Raw genomic sequence first — 21,238 nt, 5'->3', positions numbered from 1 at the left:
AATCCACTATACACCATGTGCCGCCCACTCCTTAAACCTTGTTGGTGTTAATACCATTGAAGACAGCTGTGCAGATGTAATTTATTTTTTTGAACTTCTGCAGTCTCTATACATTTTGCAGTGCTTCAACTCATCGCTGGAATACAGTTTTCAAAAACAGCGACTTTAGCATTAACCATACATTAAAATCCCTCTGTGCTACGAAGTGGAGCTGTAGAGCAGACTCAACAAAAACTCTATGCAGAAATTACAGGGCAATTCGAGATTCATTTGCCAAAATAGCCTCCGACAGTGACGAAAAAGAACGATGCAAACGTGAGGCTTCTGCGTTGCGAAACTTGATACACTTGAAAGTGTTACGATGACCATGTTGTGGGACCGAATACTAGGCAGATTTATAGCAACCGGTGACAAACTTCAAACTAGAGACATAGATTTAGCAACTGCTGTGCGGCTTTTACAGTCACTGTTCTCCTATGTTGGTTACGACACCAGTTTGCAGAGCTGGAAGAATCAGCACGATCTGTCAGTGCTACACAGGACTATCAGTATGACATTTCACGTAGGAGAAAAAGAAAGAGCTTTGCTGACGAGAGTGACAACGATGAGGAGGTCGTCTTTACTAATGGCAGTCTAAGATTGAAAGTGGAAACGTGATTATTGACAAACTCACTTCTGAAGGATTCATAAATCTATGTGTCTATTCCAACATGTAATGATGGTATTCAATGACACAAATCTGTGTTCTAGAAAGAGTGGTCTGGAGTCGCAGAGGTCCCATAATATCAGCTTTAATGCAGCAGTTGGAAATCAACAAGTACAGAGCTCTGGGGTTGTCTACGTTTCCCTACCCGCAACAGCGTTTGGGCTGGTTCACGAAGTCCAACTGGCTATCTGTCCCTCCCCAGCATATATTTATACAGTGCAATTGAAACACAAGTATCAAAAAAGGGTTCAGCTTGTTCTCTCGTGCGTCAGGGAGTTGTTCTTGCCTACGCGCCCCACCTGCTCGGGTGCCATCTCCACCCAGTTTCAAGGTTGTTTCTGAAAATGAAGAGATAAAGACACAAATAACAGCCTGCTTCCCACACTCAGTGTGAGACCCAATGTTTAAGCCTGAGCACACTTCTCAGATCATAAGACAGAACTTTAATAAGCACAATGCATAACTTTATTAAGCACAATATATTCTTTACTTCTTGCCTATCAAAACGGATCAGTGCCAACACAGATGTGTGTGAGCTCTTTGGCGTTTTATTTGACAGGGACTATGATGAGCGTGATGTGCGCGAACGAGCTGCTAGGCTGACAGCCACGTATCCTACAGACCTAGATGCGTCCCTAGCAGATGAGCTCATGCAGTTCACATACTTTGTGTTGAGTGAGACATCCCCCCCAAAATGTTGCAGATTCTTGAAACAAATGGCCTTAAAACAACATTCCCAAATATATATGTTGCACTTAAAATGTTTTTAACTGCCCGTCTCAAATTGTGAGGGTGAGAGGTCGTTTTCTGTTTTAAAACGAGTAAAAAATGCATTAAGAACCACTATGACACAGGCAAGACTTTCTGCTCTTTCTTTACTGTCCATAGAAAATGAAATTGTTGAGGGAATGGATTTTGAAGATATTGTGCACCAGTTTGCATATTTGAAGTCTAGAAGGAAGGCCACTGAGTAATCTTCTATGGAGAACGTAATTAACTGTGTGTTTTAAAAGCTATGATAGGTCATTAGGCCTAATAATTGAATTGTTTTTTTCTTCATGACTTCAGTGTTTAATGTGAGAAAATAATTCATATGTGTATTTGAATTAATATAATATATATGTGTATATTAATTCTAGTGTGTTAATTGTTACTGCTGGAATTGGTTATTGGTTGGAATGGTTACTGGAATTAATATATGTTTTAAAAGTAAAGATAGGTCATTAGGCCTCATAATTGTGTAGTCATGAGTTCAGTCTTTAAGGGAGGCCAGTTGTAAGGTCCATTTGGTTGTAAAATAATAAGTGTCGGAGAAATTTAGAATGTAAGGTTATATTCTGAAAATACTGGTGCTAGCATTCCTTTGTCAGTAGAGAGCAGTCTCCCCACATGACCTATAGATGACACTAGGCTTACGTAAACAAACTGACCTAGGTTGACCATTATCATACTAGAGGTGCAATAAACCTTATCTGTGTTGAGTGAATCATATGGTCAAGCCTAGGGTCGGAGAACTCTGTAAGTTTCCACGTGCACGCGCACTCTGTCTCTGGGATCGATCATATTGACAGCTGATATGCAGGGGAGGAGACTTCTCACCAATAAACGGTCTTACCTGAAGACTTGTGAACCAGACAAACTTTGTAGCACAATGGCGTGTGATGTTTTTGTCTCCTTGTGGGCCGGCCGCAAGCAAAAAAGCTTTCTTAAACTTGTTCACCGACTGACTGTGCAATGCTTGATAGATTAATATTCCTGACAATAAGGATATATAGTAGTGATGTGATCAACATCAAATGTTGAATTGTGATACAATAAACATGATCTTTACTTTACATGCAACAGTGTAGCCAATGGTTTACTTGTACTCAATACACACTAATTGGCTGCTTCATGGCTGGTGATAATTTCACATTTTTAAAATGTTCTCTGGTTTTAAGTTAAGGCATCCCTAGCTGTCTGGTTTATTTCACTGTTGCAGTCAACAGATAATTGATTGGCTACATATTGAAACATTCAATAAGTACTCATCAAGCCACCAAGTTCTGTGAAAGATTCATTGTAAAAAGTTATGCACAGTTGTGCATCTGTTTTGTTTTTTGAATGCATGCACTTTATGCTGAGGCTATTGTACACACATACATCTCCACTGAGCCATGCATAAGCCTGATAGTATAGAAGTGTAGGCTATATGATCTTGATGATAGCAACTTTGCGATTGTTTGGTCGGAGGGGGGGGGGGGGCCTTGAGCCTTGTTGCCCAGGGCACAGAAAATTGTTAATCCGGCCCTGCATGCAAGTCTTGATTTGCTTAAATGTATGATGCTGCTTGTACACCAAGGCAAGATACGATACTCGCTGTGCAACAGCACATCTATGCACGTTGTATCCATGCGTCGTCGCTAATGTGCGCTGACATTGTGATGTTAGCACAAAAAAAAGCTGCTTTTTGCGGATGATGTGGTCCTGTTGGCTTCATCGGGCCGTGACCTCCAGCTCTCACTGGAGCGGTTCGCAACCGAATGCGAGGCGCCTGGGATGGGAATCAGCACCTCTAAATCTGAGGCCATGGTTATCGACAGGAAAAAGGTGGAGTGCAATCTCCGGGTCGGGGAGGAGATCTTGTCCCAAGCGGAGGAGTTCAAGTATCTCAGGGTCTTGTTCACGAGTGAGGGAAGGATGGAGCGCGAGATCGACAGGCGGATCGGTGCGGCGTCCGCAGTGATGCAGGCTCTGCACCGGTCCGTCGTGGTGAAGAAGGAGCTGAGTCGAAAGGCGAAGCTCTCTATTTACCAGTCGATCTACGTTCCTACCCTCACCTATGGTCACGAACTGTGGGTGGTGACCGAAAGAACGAGATCGCGAATACAAGCGGCCGAAATTAGTTTTCTCCGCAGGGTGTCCGGGCTCTCCCTTAGAGATAGGGTGAGAAGCTCGGTCATCCGGGACGGGCTCAGAGTAGAACCGCTGCTCCTCTGCGTCGAGAGGGGCCAGTTGAGGTGGCTCGGGCATCTGATAAGGATGCCTCCTGGACGCCTCCCTGGTGAGGTGTTCTGGGCACGTCCCACTGGGAAGAGGCCCCGGGGAAGAATGTCTCTCGGCTGGCCTGGGAACGCCTCGGGGTCCCCCAGGAAGAGCTGGTGGTAGTGGCCGGGGAGAGGAAAGTCTGGGCCTCCCTGCTTAGGTTGCTGCCCCCGCGACCCGACTCCCGGACAAGCGGAAGATGATGGATGGAATTTAATTATTATGATAAATGCTGCAGCCCATGAGCAAATTTTGCCACGCCCAAAAAACTGTATTACAACAGTACTCTGTTGACTTTGTAGCTTGTTAATGGCCAATTTGTGAAAGCTGTTCATTCTGTTTAAGGAAATCAAAACAGCTGTTAAATGTGTTTCGTTTAACTTGAACCCTGTTTCTACACAGAATAAGGACAATACCATTACTGTGAGCACTCGAAACATGTTGACTCCTAGATGTGGTCACTTTCACCAGCGGTCTTTTCTAGCATAATTTTCTTTCATACTTTCTTTCTGCAATCATAACAAACTCCATATCTGTTTGCAATTGTCAATTCAGTCAGACAGGGAAGGGAGACGATCTGAATAATTCCTTTTTGTTGCCATCACAGAAAGACATACTGTCGTTGTGGTTAAGGTTTGTACTTCAGATGTTCCAATGACCAGCTAGTCTTCTAGTTGTCTACAACCTTCGCTCTCATTCATGTAGTTTAACACTGCAGGCTCAACTGATACAACTCTGGGCCATGTGAGGTAGAAAGAGTGAACACTACACTCCCAAAACAACCCAAGTTTTTTTTTATGTTTAGACCTATACTTCACACATCAATAAGACACAGTTCCACATATGTAACATATACGCTAGTGTGCAGACACACATGCTCACAACACACAAAGCCTCAGGCGTAAGGTCACATTCCTAATTAAACTTGAGCAGCTGTTTTTGCTTTCATTTAGAAAATTAGACCTTGACATTTTTTCTTAACTTTTTTGGCTTTAGAGTTTGCAATTTGTAAAGAAAAGATCACAGTGTAGTAATTGGAAACATGCTGAAATGCTAGTTATGAAAGCAGGGGGGGAGAGGTTATTAACGGCCAAGCACTGCTGGCCTACACTCACACACACACACAAACAAAATTGTACACACATACACAAACAAAATGTATCTGTTTATGCTTAACTCAGACTAAAGCTTTCATGTTGAAAACCATTTTGGTGTCAAACCACACAGCCAATGTGTCCACCTGTGATTGCTCAATAAATACTGGATACATGTTCTTCACAATATAAATTGTGTGTGTGTTTCACACACAGATCGGTTGCAAAGGAAAAAAGCACATGCTTCCAAAGGAGTTCTGAATGATACCATAAACATCCGATCATGTATAAAAATAATTTATTTGTATAAATTTAGGCCCAGTTTGGATCAAGATAGCGAATGGAAAAAATCTAAATTGACTTTGACTGAAGCTCTTGCCATTCGTGCACCAATAATGTACCCTTTTTCAATCAACTCTTTTTAATAGGAACAGTTACTAAAAAATAAATAAGCATGTAGAAATATGGGGAATCTCATTTGATGACTATGATGCTCTTGAATCAGTGTGATATGTAATGAATAAAGGAATGGCAACCATTTCTCAGATCACTGAGAAAATCAATGCGGCAGGTGATCAGACTGTTAGCAAGAACAGTCCACAAACAATTGCACAGACAGGGATATTATGGTAGAACTGTAGTGCATAAAGCTTTTATTACAAAGACGACAGTATTTAAGACAGCACTCTCCACCACCATTATCAAAGCACCAAATGAGGGAATATATATGTTTGTGGTACAATGGCACTGCAGCCTCACAGCAAGAGGGTCTTGGGGTTTCCCAGGACTTGCATGATGTAAAAACATTGTTTCACATATTTTGTGAGAATCTATAAATATTTTATTATATACCAGCTTCTAGACCTCAACGTTTTTTGTTGGTATGTGGATTTAGGAGAGGGGAAGTGGTTCAGGAACCTTGACTACTATAGACTGGACGGCTCCACCAATGCTGTGACAAGGAAGAAGTGGGCCGAGGACTTCAACGACACCAGCAACATCAGGTAAACACCTAAAAACATACCCTTTTAGGTCTAAATAGTAGTGTTTCTGACAACTAGCTTAGCTTAACTAGCTTAGCTCAGGAAGTTGAAGCAAATCTTTGATTTCATCATCTCATTTCACTCCTCATCTCTTCCTCTCCGTCACTGCAAGGGGGCGTCTGTTCCTCATCTCCACAAGGGCGGGCTCTCTGGGCATCAACCTGGTGGCAGCTAACAGGGTCATCATATTTGACGCCTCCTGGAACCCTTCCTACGACATCCAGAGCATCTTCAGGGTGTACCGATTTGGACAGTTCAAGACTGTCTTTGTATACCGTTTCCTGGCCCAGGTTAGTTGTGTCAGGAGCCATGCATCTGTTTAAATACTGATACTCATAGGGAGCTGTAGAGACCTACATGGAACTGTCAACGTCATATTGGGCTCATTTTTTGACTAAAAACATTGTTTCAATAGTCCCACATTAAGCCAAATGACATCCTGGGAAATCAGACAGCTTTGTACAATATTTGATAAACATGCAATATTAGATATATGACAATGTGTGCATAATTGTTTGTGGTCCACTATATTTGTCTCTTTTTCTTGCCAGGGTACTATGGAGGAGAAGATCTACGACCGGCAAATCGCCAAGCAGTCCCTGTCCTTCCGGGTGGTGGACCAGCAGCAAATAGAGAGGCATTTCACCATGAACGAGCTGGCCGAGCTCTATTACTTTGAGCCTGACCTCCTGGATGACCCGTCAGAAAGGAAGAGCAAGAGAGCCACACCCATGCTGCCTAAGGTTTGTGGGGGTGGGGGGGATATGCAAGTGTCTGTGTGCAGAAAATCTGACGACCACCAGTTCTGTGATTTTGTGCTGCCTTGAACTTCTGTGCTCTGGTGATAGACTGATATTTACTAATTTGACTGGTCCATATCCAATCTCCTCTTGAATGCTTCTGTTAACCCTCTATCTTTTTCTTCACCTTTTCTGTGTGCAAGAATGTCTGTGTGTGTGTCAAAGGCCCTCAAGGCCCCCCAACCCCATGGGGTTTAATGAGAACATGCAGCCCTTAGAAGGGCCATCCAGCCGCACACAGCTGCACAGACTTCTCTGTTTACAGCTATTTAATAAATAGTCTTCACATTACAACACTGCATAAGGTCCAGGACCGATGGACCTCTCTGAATCTGTTTCACTCCTCTCCATTTCAAACATTGCTCATCACCTGTTAATGTGTGGCGGCCTGCGGAAACCCTTCACATCGTGAAAATTTGACTTTCTGGGTATGATACATATTTGGTAACTACAAACTATCCTGAATACAAATCTGTTTAAATCACTCAGATATCTTCATCACAACTGAAGTTACATCATTTTAAAGTTGACCTGTGTCAAAAAGTGATAAGGGAGAAAACTGCATTCAAAGATTCCACTCCGTTTCATTCTAATTCTGTGGCGAATATGGAAAGGAAATCCGTTTGTTCGTAATCTTGTTGTGAATGTAATACAGTTTAATACAGTGTACAGTTCGGAAGATAATCAAGCAACACACACACGCTCAGAGAATCTAGATTGAAAGAAAAAGTTATCAACTACTGGAGGTCTCCATCTCAATTCCTGCCTCTGTTTGTCAAATAGGTTTGCTGCCATAGCTTTGGGTGCTAGAAAAGCGTTGTAGGGGAAAGATGTGTTCATCAGGGCATGTCCTTGTGATATCTGTATGATCTTTAACAAGCCCACTGACGTTTATGTGGCATGGTATTTAAGGGGAGGAGAGGTGAAGTGACCTTTTCATGAGCTGACCTGTTCTGGCCAGGTGCGCAACTGTGATGAGGAGAGGTGAAAAAGGAGACACGAAAGCCTAAGGGGGCCTGGGAGTAGGCCAGCTTTTGTCTTGCATTGCTTGGTTCCTTATGCACCACCACTGTAAGTTAGTGATTTAATGTGGATTATTCAAATATGCCAATGACTTCTACTCTTCCACAGTACCAATCATATAGCTGTAGCGGGGTTTGCTCGTTTAAGATTAGCAATACTTAATTTATAATAAAGTATGTAGTTCTTGGGGGCACCACCTCTTATTTGTTAAAGGGACAGAGGAAACCTTATTGAATAATATTGAATAATAGCCTTCGTAATAATCAGTCTAATCTTAAGTAGTGGATTCTATGAAAGTAGAGCAGATCAGATAACGTGAGGGATAACGCGAGTATTATAAACAATGATTTATTTAAGGAAATGTAATTATAATGAACAAATACCAGAGAAGTTATAGGTTAGTTGAAAGTGAGTTGAGTTGAACTGCATACGGTAGGTCCTAAACTATGATGAGGGTTGGTACAAGATGGTAGGTTGAGAGCGCGTGGGGAGGGGGGAAGGGAGAGAGAGAGAGAGATAGGCTTCTGGAGAAAAATGGGAGAGTATGTTAACTAATCCTAACGAAAGTTAGGTTAAATCATTTGCAAACTAAAATCAAACGTAACAAATTAAATCACAATATGCCAATGTTCACAAGTAAGAAATGTAGCAATATCGCAGTTACTGTTGTCAGTTTGAAGAAGAAGAGTCAAGGTTCCGTTCGTCGTTGTCAAACGGTTAGAGCAAAGGAATCTTTCGTTCAAGTTCCTAGTTGTCCAGTGAGTTGCTGATTGAGAAGGATAGGTCAGATGTGTCGCGAACACTTCCGGTGAATCCTTGCGAAAAAGCCCGGATTGCTTGTGCGTCAAGGTTTTATAATCCTTGAGAAAGGGGGTATCCTTTTGGAGGTGAACTCTTTGATTGGTCAGTTACTCCCACCTGGGCGTCCATCCTGAGATTGACGTATGGGTGTGAAGTGGTTGATAACTTTTCAGAGTTCAGCTATTTCAAATGTCCATGTATTGCTTATACTTTGAAATATAACAATACAACATTAATAAATGGTTTAGTTTGTAGATTAGAATCATTTTGATATCAAGATTGACTGATTTATCATAACAGGGAAGGAAGTTACATTAAAACATCAAATTATGTCAACACAGCATTAAAGGGAAAGCATACATCATAACACATCAACTACTGTCATTGAAATAGTGTCCATGAGCCATGTAGTCCTTGAGAATATGTTTGTAAATCCAGAAAAGTTAGTTCTTCCTTAAAATCCTTTGTCTCCATACTGTAAGGCCATTTTGGTCTACTTTCTGACCCCATGCTGGGCCAGAAGCTTTGAAGCTCCTGCTCTGGAGATAAGGACAAAGGAGGAAAACCCCCTTTCTCCTTGTCGGGGGTAGGGGAAAGGTGTGATGGTACGTGGTTTGTCTGTTGGCTCTGCTACATATCCCCCTGCTGGCAACGTCCGATGACTCGACGTCATTGGGCTGTTGGCACGTAAGAAGAGCAGAGAAAAGACAAACACGACACTACGACAGCATTTCTACTGTAAACATTGGCATGAGTGGACACTAAACAATGTAGGAATCAATGGGCGCTAACTTGGGTCCTATTACTAAGTTTCTTAGAATGAAAGGAAAGAAAAGAGAGAGAAGTGGAAGTGGGTGCCTTGACTTCCTGGAGTCATGGTCTTATTTGTCAGGGGCCAGGGAAGGTGGCTTATGCAGCGGTAGCTCTAAGGCATTCCTTTTGACAGTACCTCAAAGTAAATCATGTTGGGTTTCTGGTAACAGATTTAAGAAATAAAAATATTGGTAGATTGGTGGAGCCATATTCGTCTTGTGACGGTGTTTGCCTATTATTTTGGTTTAACCTTTTCATGTTCCTGTTAAATTTGCCTGAAAACGCCTAAACAGCATACCCAAAGTAAATTGGAAGCTGTTCTTGAACCATTTGGAGTACATGCATGTAAATGATCTCTTTTGAAAGCTGACACTCTGAAGTTATGTCCCCTGTTGTCAGGACCCCTGTCAGTCCTTCTAGTGTTGAGTAATAGAAGCTTGAACACAAGGAAAGTGAAAATTTCTATTTCCGCCTAGATTTTGTTTTGAAAACAGAGGCCTGAAGAGGCCTAGAGGTGGTAGGTATTATCTGGAAGACTAAATTGGACCACAGGTTGAAGCCTTACCCAATTCAAATCAAAAGTCAAACATAATACCACAATATATTCATATTTGACACATGTTTTTATAAGAGTACATCCAGGAATTTTCTAAAAGGGTCTTTTGGAGACTCCAAAATGACCCTTTGTAACCAAGGTCAAGGTCAAATAAAAAGGTATTATTTTTCATAATTGTTATCTCTGGCCCATCTCTGGTACTTAGAAATATCATATATAATAGCTAAATCCCTAATTAGTAATACTGAAACACAAAAACTGAAGCATGAACACATTGGAGTGCTTTATCTGATTCCAAGGATTGGCGCACAAAGAACACTGATTCTGTCAACCATATTGCGCAATCGACTGTTATTTTGAAGGCTCCACAGACGCATACAAATGAGGTATTGGCATTTTCAGCTAGCTGTCAGCTACAAGGCTAACGAGCTAATTTCAGAGCCAGTCGAAGCCAGTTCGAGAAATTTGTTTAGAACGAGTGTGGGGGGGGGGGGCGGGGGGGGGCAGGACGCACAGACCTAGTTGGCTTTAGAGGGCTGTCAACGGGGCATGGAAGCTCCTATTGGGTCGAACAAGGTGTCAATCAAAAGGGGAGGGTTCAACGGACATTTTGAGACCTTCATTTTGTAAATACTCCGTTGATAAATCGGAGAAAATAACACTTTTATGTGAACAAGTTGTTTCTTCCTTCGGCTAACTTGCATAATGAAACAAAGGATAATGGCTATTCATGAACGTAAAACATTGTATTTGGACGAATTACTTTACATGGTTAGATACTTTGAACCCTTGGGACTTACGCAGATCAAGTTTTGATGGCATGATTTGCACACCTGGACCTATTTGAACAACTTAGGGTGAGTACAACTTTTTTCTTTGGCATTGTTGAAGGAATGTTCACCGGAAAAAGACGTTGACTTTGCTTGCTATTGCGACTTGATCTTGAATTGGTTTATTTCAATGGAAGCACAAGAATCGTAGCTTTCCAACGATGTATAACATGTGTAGCGTCTAAAAAATATATTTTTTAGAATTTAGTGCGTCGTAACTGAGGAAGGGGGAGGCAGCATTTTTGTCTCGCGGGCGAAACAGGAGCGTAAACAGGTTAAAGGAGGTTTTTTTTTTTTTTTGTGACTTTGAGACACTTTGGTCAAGGCACCTGTTGTGCACCTGTTTCATCAGCAGTTTGACAGGGTCAGGTTGCTGGTATAAGGCCAGGCCTCTGTGCATGGCCTGTTGTCCGCGAGTAGCGGTGTTTTCTTCCGGGGGTTGTGCCACCTTGTCACAGTTGGGGTGCTTCTTCTGGGATGCTTGTCGGCCATGGTAGGTTTTCCTACTTTCTGCACTCTCATCCAGTTGGCATCATGTGACTTCTTTTGGACCTGTGATGCTTCTCGTCGCAGGTGGGTTTCTGATGGCACCCGACGGTCATGGCGTTGTGCTGATTCTTTTTTAACCTTGTGTCTCGATGGGTGAGTGGCGTAGCTCTGGGGCGGTCTGGAGCGGCCATCTAGCCCATGGATCGGGTCCTCTTCTGAGAGATGTGGATCAGACGTAGGATGTCCCCCCCTTTCCACTGTGAAGACTGTGTTCTGGACTTCAGGGTGAGGCAGTGGATAGGGCTTCTTGACGTGGGTCCACATCTTGTTTCGTTTGAAGTCAATGAGGGGTTCCAGTCTGTTGAGTAGATTGTGTCCAATCAGCAGTTTTTCGGTCTCAAGCGGTGAGACATGGATGGGGTGGATTAGGGACATTTCTCCAAATGTTAGCTTCAAGTACAGTGTCTCTGTGACTGGAGCTTTGTTTTGGCTGAAGCTTGTGATGTTGAATTCACTATCTTCACTTTTAATCCATCTTCTGTTTGATCTGGCTATTTCTTTTAGCTGAGCGGCCAAGGTGGGTGCAATCAGGCAGATTTCTGCACCCGTGTCCAGCAATCCTTCGCAGGGCACTTCATCTTCAAGTGTGATGGGGACATAGCTTCGGTTAGCTCTTCCTTTTCTGGAAAGCTCACCCAGAAATGTGTTTAACTGTGGGGCTTGTTTGTGTGTTGTTGTTTCTGGAGGTTGTCTTCTCCTGGGTTTGTGGTGGTCTTGGGTCATCTTTCCTTTTTCCCATCCAATGAAGAGCCCTTGAGGTGTGTTTTCCGTGTTGGGGCCTTCTAGTCATGCTGGGTCTGACGGATCCTTTTTGTTTGCTTCATCCAATTTTCTTAGTATGTCACTAAGGTTTTTCTTCATGATTTCTATGTTCTCTTCACATTTTTCTTTTTGTTGATACTCTTGGGGTTTGTTTGTTTTGTTATAGTTGTGCTGGTGTCGTCCAGGGTTGTTGTGTTCGTTTTGGTACGGTGTGGGTCTTGTTGAGTGGTTACTTGCGTGATAGGAGTGTTGTTTGTATCCATAGTTGTTGTCGGGTTGTCTATTGTAATTGTTTTGATATTGTTCGGGTCTTGTTGAGTGGTCTCGTGCATTATAGGAGGGTTGCTTGTAGGCGGGTCTGGGTTCGTAGGGTCTCTGCAGTTCTCGTCCTTCTAGTTGTAGGTGTGAGTCTGATTCCACCACATGGACATTTGAGTCTGGAGCTCGGTTGTTGTTCGCCCATGATTTATATGCCATGTCTCTCAGCTGCAGAGCCGTCATGGTTTCCTGGTTCGCGAAGGTCGTCATGAAGGGTTTTATGGATTGGGAGAGGTTGTCGATGAACACTGACTTGAACATGGGAGTTTCTTCTCCTCCGGGTTGGTTTTCTGTTGCAAAATAGGCTTTCTGGAACCGCTCATAGAATGTCTTTGGGTTTTCGTTGGCCTTTTGTTTTGTGTGCAGGGCGGTAGTGCAGCAGGAGCTTTTACTTTCTGAGTGCCAAGCCTTGAGGGTCCGGCAAGCCATGTCATAGCTGTGGCGTTCTCCAGCTGGTTGCCTGTCAAGCAGGGCTCTGATTGAGCTGGAAGAGGTGCTCTTCAACAGGTACAGCTTGTCTGCGTCTGTAGCTCTAGGTAGGCGATCGAGATTAAAGTTCAGTTGTTCCAGATACATCTCAATGCTTTGAGTGGGATTGTCTGGATCAAACTTTTCTATGTTCCTGCTCATTTTCAATAGCAGATTTAGTGACACTGCTGGTGGCAGGTCATGCATTTCCCATGCATTTTGTGGATAGGCTGAACGTGAGGGTTCATCATCGTTATCCCATCTGTTTGGGGCTGTGGTCTGAGCGTGTCGTTCAGGTTGGGATTGTAGTTCCATTTTCTGGTCCCGTTTCCTGCTCAGCTGTTCCGCATATTCTGGTCTCCTTCTTCCGTCAGTGTTTGGATCATCTATGGGCTGGATTGTGGCGGTCGCTTTGTACAGCTTTTGAAGGGTAGATAGTTGTTCAGTTCTTGCTTCAAGTAACTCGTCCCTCATCGTCCCCCGATCAGCTGTGGCGTGCGCGAGATCTTGGTACAGGAGTTGGATTTTTGTGTGGAGAGCGTGGCATTCTTCTTTTAAGTGGTCGTAGTCTGCTATTTTTCCATTAGTTTCATCCAATACCTTCTCTGTGTTTTTCAGTAGTGATGCTGAGTCCTTGTTGCTTTTCTGAACCCCCTGCATTTCTTCTTTCAGTTCTTCCAGTTCCTCAGCTAGGCCGCTGGCTTCCTGTTGCAGTGTCTCCCGTAATTCTTGTTCCTTTTCCTTAGCCATGAGGGCATCCCTGAGGGTACTTTCTTGTTGCGTTAGCTGTGTCTTAGCTCTTTCCAGTTCTTCCGCTAGGCCGCTGGCTTCCTGTTCCAGTCGTTCTTGTTCTCTTTCTTTCGCTTCAAGGGCATCTTTGAGGGTTATTTCCTGTTGTATTAGCTGTGTTTCCTGTTCCGTTAGCTGTGCTTTAGCTCTATCTAGTTCAACAGCCAGGTCGCTGGTTTCCTGTTCCAATCGTTTCCTGTGCTCTTGTTCTCTTTGTGCCGCCTTGAGAGCATCCTCTCGATCCTGGAGAGCCTGTGTCCATTGTGTGTTGACTTTTGTTATTGATAACCTGAGTAGTGCAGCATAGTTGAGACCGAGGCTGGATAGGCATTTGACAATTTGGGATTTGCTCAATATTTGGCCTACATTTTCTATGACCACTTCTTGAGTTTTCCTGGTGATCATATCGAAATTTAGATCGGTCAGCGTTTCCACATATCTTGGGTTTTCTTTCTTGGATAGGTGGACAATCAGTTTCTCAGCTTTCGTGAGGTGAGACATGTTTGGTTCGGCTACTGGAAGTTATTAACACAATGCTATTGTGATAATGTTGATAGGCACTTTAGTTTTGTAGTGGTTCTCTTTTTGGTAACAATATATATATACTTTTCTTTTTTTGTTTTTTTTTTGTTTACCAACTTAATATTAAAATTAAAATCAGAAGTTAATATTCAAAGATTAACAATCAAAAACTGAGATTAATATTCAGAAATTAAAATCAATATTAAAGTCACCATCCAGGATCAAAGATTCAGAAAATAAATAAAATTGTTTACCAAATTAATATTAAAGTTAAAATCAGAAGTTAATATTCAAAGATTAACAATCAAAAACTGAGATTAATATTCAGAAATTAAATTTAACATTAAAGTCACCACCCAGGATCAAATATTCAAAAAAAAAATATTTATTCCTTTAGGCCTATAATAAATCTTAATTTCAGTAATGTTGTTATATTATCTATAAACGATTAGAGAATTTAGATTGAGTAGCTGTTGATTTGTTTTAGCCTAAACTGGACTGAGAAAGTACAATGTATTTAAATACTATAGCACATTAAGTTAGCCGGTTTATCTTGTAGAATCAAACAGATAATGAACTAAATTGTTGCTGCATCTATAATGTAGCTTTAATTTGGGCAAGGGTTTTACATTCACCTCGAATTGAATGCAAAACAGTGAAGCTTCTTTTCGAAAAGCTAGTTTATCAATTTCGGAATTGTTTAACAATATTGTGGCAGTACAGGCTGCGTTGTTCGGCTACTTCCAAACAAAAGTCCTTTTGGACTGATCGCAGATAGAGTGGGCAAACTAAAAATAATACACTTTACGTTTAATTATTATTTAGCGATTGTTGTTAAAGTTGTATATTGATGAGGGGTAAATAGGATTACAGTTCAGTATGGTCAACAGCGCCGATATTCTGACAACTTCCACTTTTAAGTGCGCGGAATGAAAATCAAATTACAGGTCTTTGTTCACGAAAGGTAACTATTTCCGGTTAAGCAACAATAAAGGTCCTTAAATAAGCAGCTTCTCCTGTCTCAATAATTATTTTACTGTTACTTTACTGATTCTAGAGGTTGAGTGTTTACATTAATGTTGAATTACATGCAAAACAAAGTGAAGCTTTTTCCGAAAAGCTAGGTTAATCAATTTACCAATTGTTTAACAAGGTAGAAGCATATAGCTTAAAGTAGAGAACTGCGTAGTCTCCTTCAAAATCAAAGTCCTTTTGGACTGATCAATGTCTGTTATCTACCTCTAACTAGACAATGGCAACTTATCAGTTGCTTGGTTGATTTACTCAACCCAAATGGCCAACACTACTATAATACACCTTTCCGAAGCGTGTATGGTACCAAAATAGTAGTGTTGTGACTCTATAAAAAGGTTCTTATGCCTTCATTTAGAAGCGCTGCCTTTGTAGTTTCACAAGATGAAATGAGACGGGTCGCAGTGTCACTGCGCACGCGCGTACCTCCGCTCAAGTCTAGCTTTTCCGAAGCTAGTTAGTTACACACAAACAGCCAATTGTTCACGACAATGACAATTCAATGAGTACACAGCACAGTATTCAAACAGTGTTTAAAACCGTAGCTATCTGGGGGAATAGTTAAATACAACGGAGCGTTAATTTAACCAAAAGGGTGGGAGGGAGGGTTTCAGACGGAAAATGTATCTCCGTTATAGATCGCTCATTTCAATCTGTTTCAAAGCCTCTCACGGGGCTCCAATATGTAGCGGGGTTTGCTCGTTTAAGATTAGCAATACTTAATTTATAATAAAGTATGTAGTTCTTGGGGGCACCACCTCTTATTTGTTAAAGGGACAGAGGAAACCTTATTGAATAATATTGAATAATAGCCTTCGTAATAATCAGTCTAATCTTAAGTAGTGGATTCTATGAAAGTAGAGCAGATCAGATAACGTGAGGGATAACGCGAGTATTATAAACAATGATTTATTTAAGGAAATGTAATTAGAGAAGTTATAGGTTAGTTGAAAGTGAGTTGAGTTGAACTGCATACGGTAGGTCCTAAACTATGATGAGGGTTGGTACAAGATGGTAGGTTGAGAGCGCGTGGGGAGGGGGGAAGGGAGAGAGAGAGAGAGATAGGCTTCTGGAGAACAATGGGAGAGTATGTTAACTAATCCTAACGAAAGTTAGGTTAAATCATTTGCAAACTAAAATCAAACGTAACAAATTAAATCACAATATGCCAATGTTCACAAGTAAGAAATGTAGCAATATCGCAGTTACTGTTGTCAGTTTGAAGAAGAAGAGTCAAGGTTCCGTTCGTCGTTGTCAAACGGTTAGAGCAAAGGAATCTTTCGTTCAAGTTCCTAGTGGTCCAGTGAGTTGCTGATTGAGAAGGATAGGTCAGATGTGTCGCGAACACTTCCGGTGAATCCTTGCGAAAAAGCCCGGATTGCTTGTGCGTCAAGGTTTTATAATCCTTGAGAAAGGGGGTATCCTTTTGGAGGTGAACTCTTTGATTGGTCAGTTACTCCCACCTGGGCGTCCATCCTGAGATTGACGTATGGGTGTGAAGTGGTTGATAACTTTTCAGAGTTCAGCTATTTCAAATGTCCATGTATTGCTTATACTTCGAAATATAACAATACAACATTAATAAATGGTTTAGTTTGTAGATTAGAATCATTTTGATATCAAGATTGACTGATTTATCATAACAGGGAAGGAAGTTACATTAAAACATCAAATTATATCAACACAGCATTAAAGGGAAAGCATACATTATAACACATCAACTACTGTCATTGAAATAGTGTCCATGAGCCATGTAGTCCTTGAGAATATGTTTGTAAATCCAGAAAAGTTAGTTCTTCCTTAAAATCCTTTGTCTCCATACTGTAAGGCCATTTTGGTCTACTTTCTGACCCCATCCTGGGCCAGAAGCTTTGAAGCTCCTGCTCTGGAGATAAGGACAAAGGAGGAAAACCCCCTTTCTCCTTGTCGGGGGTAGGGGAAAGGTGTGATGGTACGTGGTTTGTCTGTTGGCTCTGCTACATAGCGAATGTGAAGGATCACAGTCTTCCATTTTTTTGTGTACCATTTGTAAAACTTGTATTGAAAATGTACAATTATCTTGATAATGATATGACATGATATCAGATGTTGCATGATATGTGTATTGTAAATGTTTTTATGCTATGTGGGCGTCACAATGCTAAGAATGTGACACTGATACAAACTCTATTATAAGATCAGACAGATCCAATCGGTTTTAGAGACTGGGAAATAAATAGCCGTGATTACATTGTTTAAAATCAAACACCTTAGTTTAAAACTGATTAATGTTCTTACATCTTGATTTTAACAGGTAATACATTAGGTTAGGACACTGAAAGTTTTTCTGATCTCACGTTGTAGAAGCATGAGAGTGTGGTAGAATGCACGACTACAAACCAAAGAATTGGATGATATAACCGGTTAGTTGTGTTTATCCAGGGCTCCAGACTACCTTTTTTTCCAAGGAGCACTGCAGCCCCTAACTGAACATTTAGAGGCACAGGCAGAAAATATAGGGTTGCACACCTTAAATCAACCTGCAACACCATTTTTCACACTTCCCCCATTTTAACTGTATTACTGATGAAGCCTTTGGTAATTAATAAAGAAACTACAATGTATTTTCTTTCACAGTAGGGCTGTGCGACATGACAATCTCATATCCTTATCCTTTCATAACTAATTTAATGAATAAATAGTATATATAAAATCGCCAAATGGAGAGGCCAATTTCTTATACAAATTGTATTATATGCTCCACAAATAAAAAGTAGTTATCCATATGAAATGTTTCTAATTTTTAAGGCTCATAATATGCTCCCAAAACTTTACCTGTGTAACCTCAAAATATTTTTGGGAGTGTAGCAGACTACTTGTACATAAATCACTGGACAGGTTCAAGTGGACACTGCTGAGTTCTGGGCTACGTTGTGGGTAGCTAGCTACTTTTCTATTAAAAAAATATTGTCTTTGTAAGCTACTTGAATAAACGACGCACAAAGCTGTGCCAAAGGGGAGAAGTTTGCCAACCTCACGTCCAACTCCTTGCCATAGACTGTATATATAGATGGATGGCATGACAGCTCCCCAAAAGTGAAGTTGAAGCATCTTGATCGCCCCCTGGCTGGCTGCAGTATAGGTCATAAGTCCCACCCCTCTATGTTAGCGGATGGGACATGAGCTGAACAAAAAAAGTGCTTAACCCTTGTGCTGCCTTCGGGTCACATGACCCAAAGGTTCACAACAAACCATCGTTGTGTTTACCCAATTTTACTGCATACAAAAACAATAAATAGCATTTTCTTTTAACCCTCGCAATGTGGGGGGTCTGAGACAGCCCGACGGTTAAAAGAAAATTCCTCACTTTGTTTTTGTATGCAGTAAAGTTGTCGCAATACGACGGTGGGTCACAATTACTGATGGGTCAGAATGACCCGAAGATAACACAAGGGTTAAAGGGGTGATTGACTGGGTTTTTGGGGTATTTCCCACTGTTCCTTAAGGTCTCCGAATAGGGCATGTAACATTGGTTGGGCTGCAAATGGCCCGGGTGCAGTTCTATACCCCCTGATGCTTCCAGTGAATTTGTACCAGGAAAAAACGCTAGGTTTTCTCCTTTTAAGGTATGCTCATGAATATATAGATGAGCTGCGCATTGATTGGTTGGTCTACAACAAGTGAAGCTGCAGAGCAAAGATGCAACACGGCCAACACTCACTGAAACATGAAGGTGGAGACTTGAAATAAAAACGTACAAATAAATCTATTGTGTCTACACAACACTGTTTTCAACAGATTGACTAGATATCATTTGAAATGATTGTTAGTTGTTTTCACTTCTGTTGTCGAAGCAAACAGGATCGACTTAGGTGGGTAATGTTAGCACTACAGCTTAGCAAACAAACTATTGTGATTCAACTCAGCTTAAGTTATCTATAGCTATCTTGCTGAAAAATAGATCTGGACAAACATGCATCTTGAATTGGTAGATTTACATGACAACACAGGTTATTTATATGAATGAAACACAGTCAGGAACATGAAATAACGTTAGCCCCATTGCCAGTAAACTAAATCATCAAACATTCTACCGATGCACGATACATTTGCATTGCTAATAACTTAGCAACAACATCATACTACAGCTTGCGGCTGTGATGAACATAAGGTCGGAACAGCACCTCTTTTCAGCAACAGCTTCATAGCAAATCCTGCTTTACATGTCCCAGGTTTTCAAAACTGTCCTCGGTGAAATGGTTCGAGCAAATGTGTAATTGAGGGTCGAACTGCACAGGGATGTTCTCATAGACAAACATCACAGCCCTTCGAGTGGTTGGTTCCTTGGGAAGACTCTGAAAAGTGTCAGCATTCCCTGTACAGGCTGGAACACTGCATTTACAATCATAGTCCATTTTCAGTATCCTTGAAAAACGTTCTTCTTTGTAATTCCGTGGAAGTACACAGAGCAGTGCGCAGCAAATTTTGGGGCGTGACAAAGGTACACACCAGAGCCAGAAAAGGTGGAGGCTTTTTCAAAACCTACCGTTTTACAGCTACATTTTTTAATTGTGAGATTTGCATAGGAAAGTTGTAGGGCTGTCTTGGTTGACACGACTCTGCAACATCGCGTGAACATCGGGGACAGTGCCTCTGGACTGGCAGACCGGGGTGGTAGTTCCCCTCTTTAAAAAGGGGTACCGGAGGGTGTGCTCCAACTTTAGGGGGATCACACTCCTCAGCCTCCGTGGGAAAGTCTATTCAGAGGTTCTGGAGAGAAGGGTCCGTCGGATTGTCGAACCTCGGATTCAGGAGGAGCAATGTGGTTTTCGTCCTGGCCGTGGAACTGTGGACCAGCTCTATACCCTTGGCAGGGTTCTGGAGGGTGCATGGGAGTTCGCCCAACCAGTCTACACATGTTGTGTGGATTTGGAAAAGGCGTTCGACCGTGTCCCTCGGGGGCTCATGTGGGGGGTGCTCCGGGAGTACGGGGTACCGGACTCCCTGATCGGGGCTGTTCGGTCCCTGTACGACCGGTGCCAGAGTTTGGTCCGCATTGCCGGTAGTAAGTCGAACTTATTCCCGGTGAGGGTTGGACTCCGCCAGGGCTGCCCTTTGTCACCGATTCTGTTCATAACTATGGACAGAATTTCTAGGCGCAGCCAGGGCGTTGTCCGGTTTGGTGACCTCAGGATCGGGTCGCTGCTTTTGCAGATGATGTGGTCCTGTTGGCTTCATCGGGCCGTGACCTTCAGCTCTCACTGGAGCGGTTCGCAGCCGAATGCGAAGCGGCTGGGATGGGAATCAGCACCTCCAAATCTGAGGCCATGGTTATCGACCGGAAAAGGGTGGAGTGCAATCTCCGGGTCGGGGAGGAGATCTTGTCCCAAGCGGAGGAGTTCAAGTATCTCGGAGTCTTGTTCACGAGTGAGGGAAGGATGGAGCGTGAGATTGACAGGCGGATCGGTGCGGCGTCCGCAGTGATGCGGGCTCTGCATCGGTCCGTCGTGGTGAAGAAGGAGCTGAGTTGAAAGGCGAAGCTCTCTATTTACCAGTCGATCTACGTTCCTACCCTCACCTATGGTCACGAACTGTGGGTAGTGACCGAAAGAACAAGATCGCGAATACAAGCGGCCAAAATGAGTTTTCTCCACAGGGTGTCCGGGCTCTCCCTTAGAGATAGGGTGAGAAGCTCGGTCATCCGGGAGGGGCTCAGAGTAGAACCGCTGCTCCTCCGCGTCGAGAGGGGCCAGTTGAGGTGGCTCGGGCATCTGATAAGGATGCCTCCTGGACGCCTGGTGAGGCGCTCTGGGCACGTCCCACTGGGAAGAGGCCCCGGGGAAGACCCAGGACATGCTGGAGGGACTATGTCTCTCGGCTGGCCTGGGAACGCCTTGGGGTCCCCCAGGAAGAGCTGGTGGAAGTGGCCAGGGAGAGGGAAGTCTGGGCCTCCCTGCTTAGGTTGCTGCCCCCGCAACCCGACCCCCGGATAAGCGGAAGATGATGGATGGATGGATGGCATAGGAAAGAGGTGTCAATTGACTTTGGGGTTCACTGTATGTCCATTTTACCCACTGAACTGTCATTATTCAACTGTGACAAGGTAAATTCGGTTCTGCAATCAATGAC

The 21,238-nt window shown here is 42.6% G+C and overlaps 1 protein-coding gene across 1 annotated transcript in view; it reads left to right on the top strand.

The window, feature by feature from the left end:
• The window catches only part of LOC134031986 (transcriptional regulator ATRX-like), a 124,799-nt gene that overhangs the window by 69,819 nt on the left and 33,742 nt on the right, over positions 1-21,238 (top strand). Inside the window, exons 26-28 of the mRNA XM_062475736.1 lie at positions 5,720-5,828; positions 5,980-6,157; positions 6,419-6,610. Coding sequence (XP_062331720.1) covers positions 5,720-5,828; positions 5,980-6,157; positions 6,419-6,610 — 479 coding nt within the window. The remainder of the gene's footprint in view (positions 1-5,719; positions 5,829-5,979; positions 6,158-6,418; positions 6,611-21,238) is intronic.

The sequence above is a fragment of the Osmerus eperlanus genome, chromosome 13 (genome assembly GCF_963692335.1).
Source record: "Osmerus eperlanus chromosome 13, fOsmEpe2.1, whole genome shotgun sequence".
Classification (NCBI taxonomy): Eukaryota; Metazoa; Chordata; class Actinopteri; order Osmeriformes; family Osmeridae; genus Osmerus; species Osmerus eperlanus.
The sequence above is the reverse complement of the archived record's forward strand: the minus strand, read 5'-3'. Positions and strand labels throughout refer to the sequence as shown.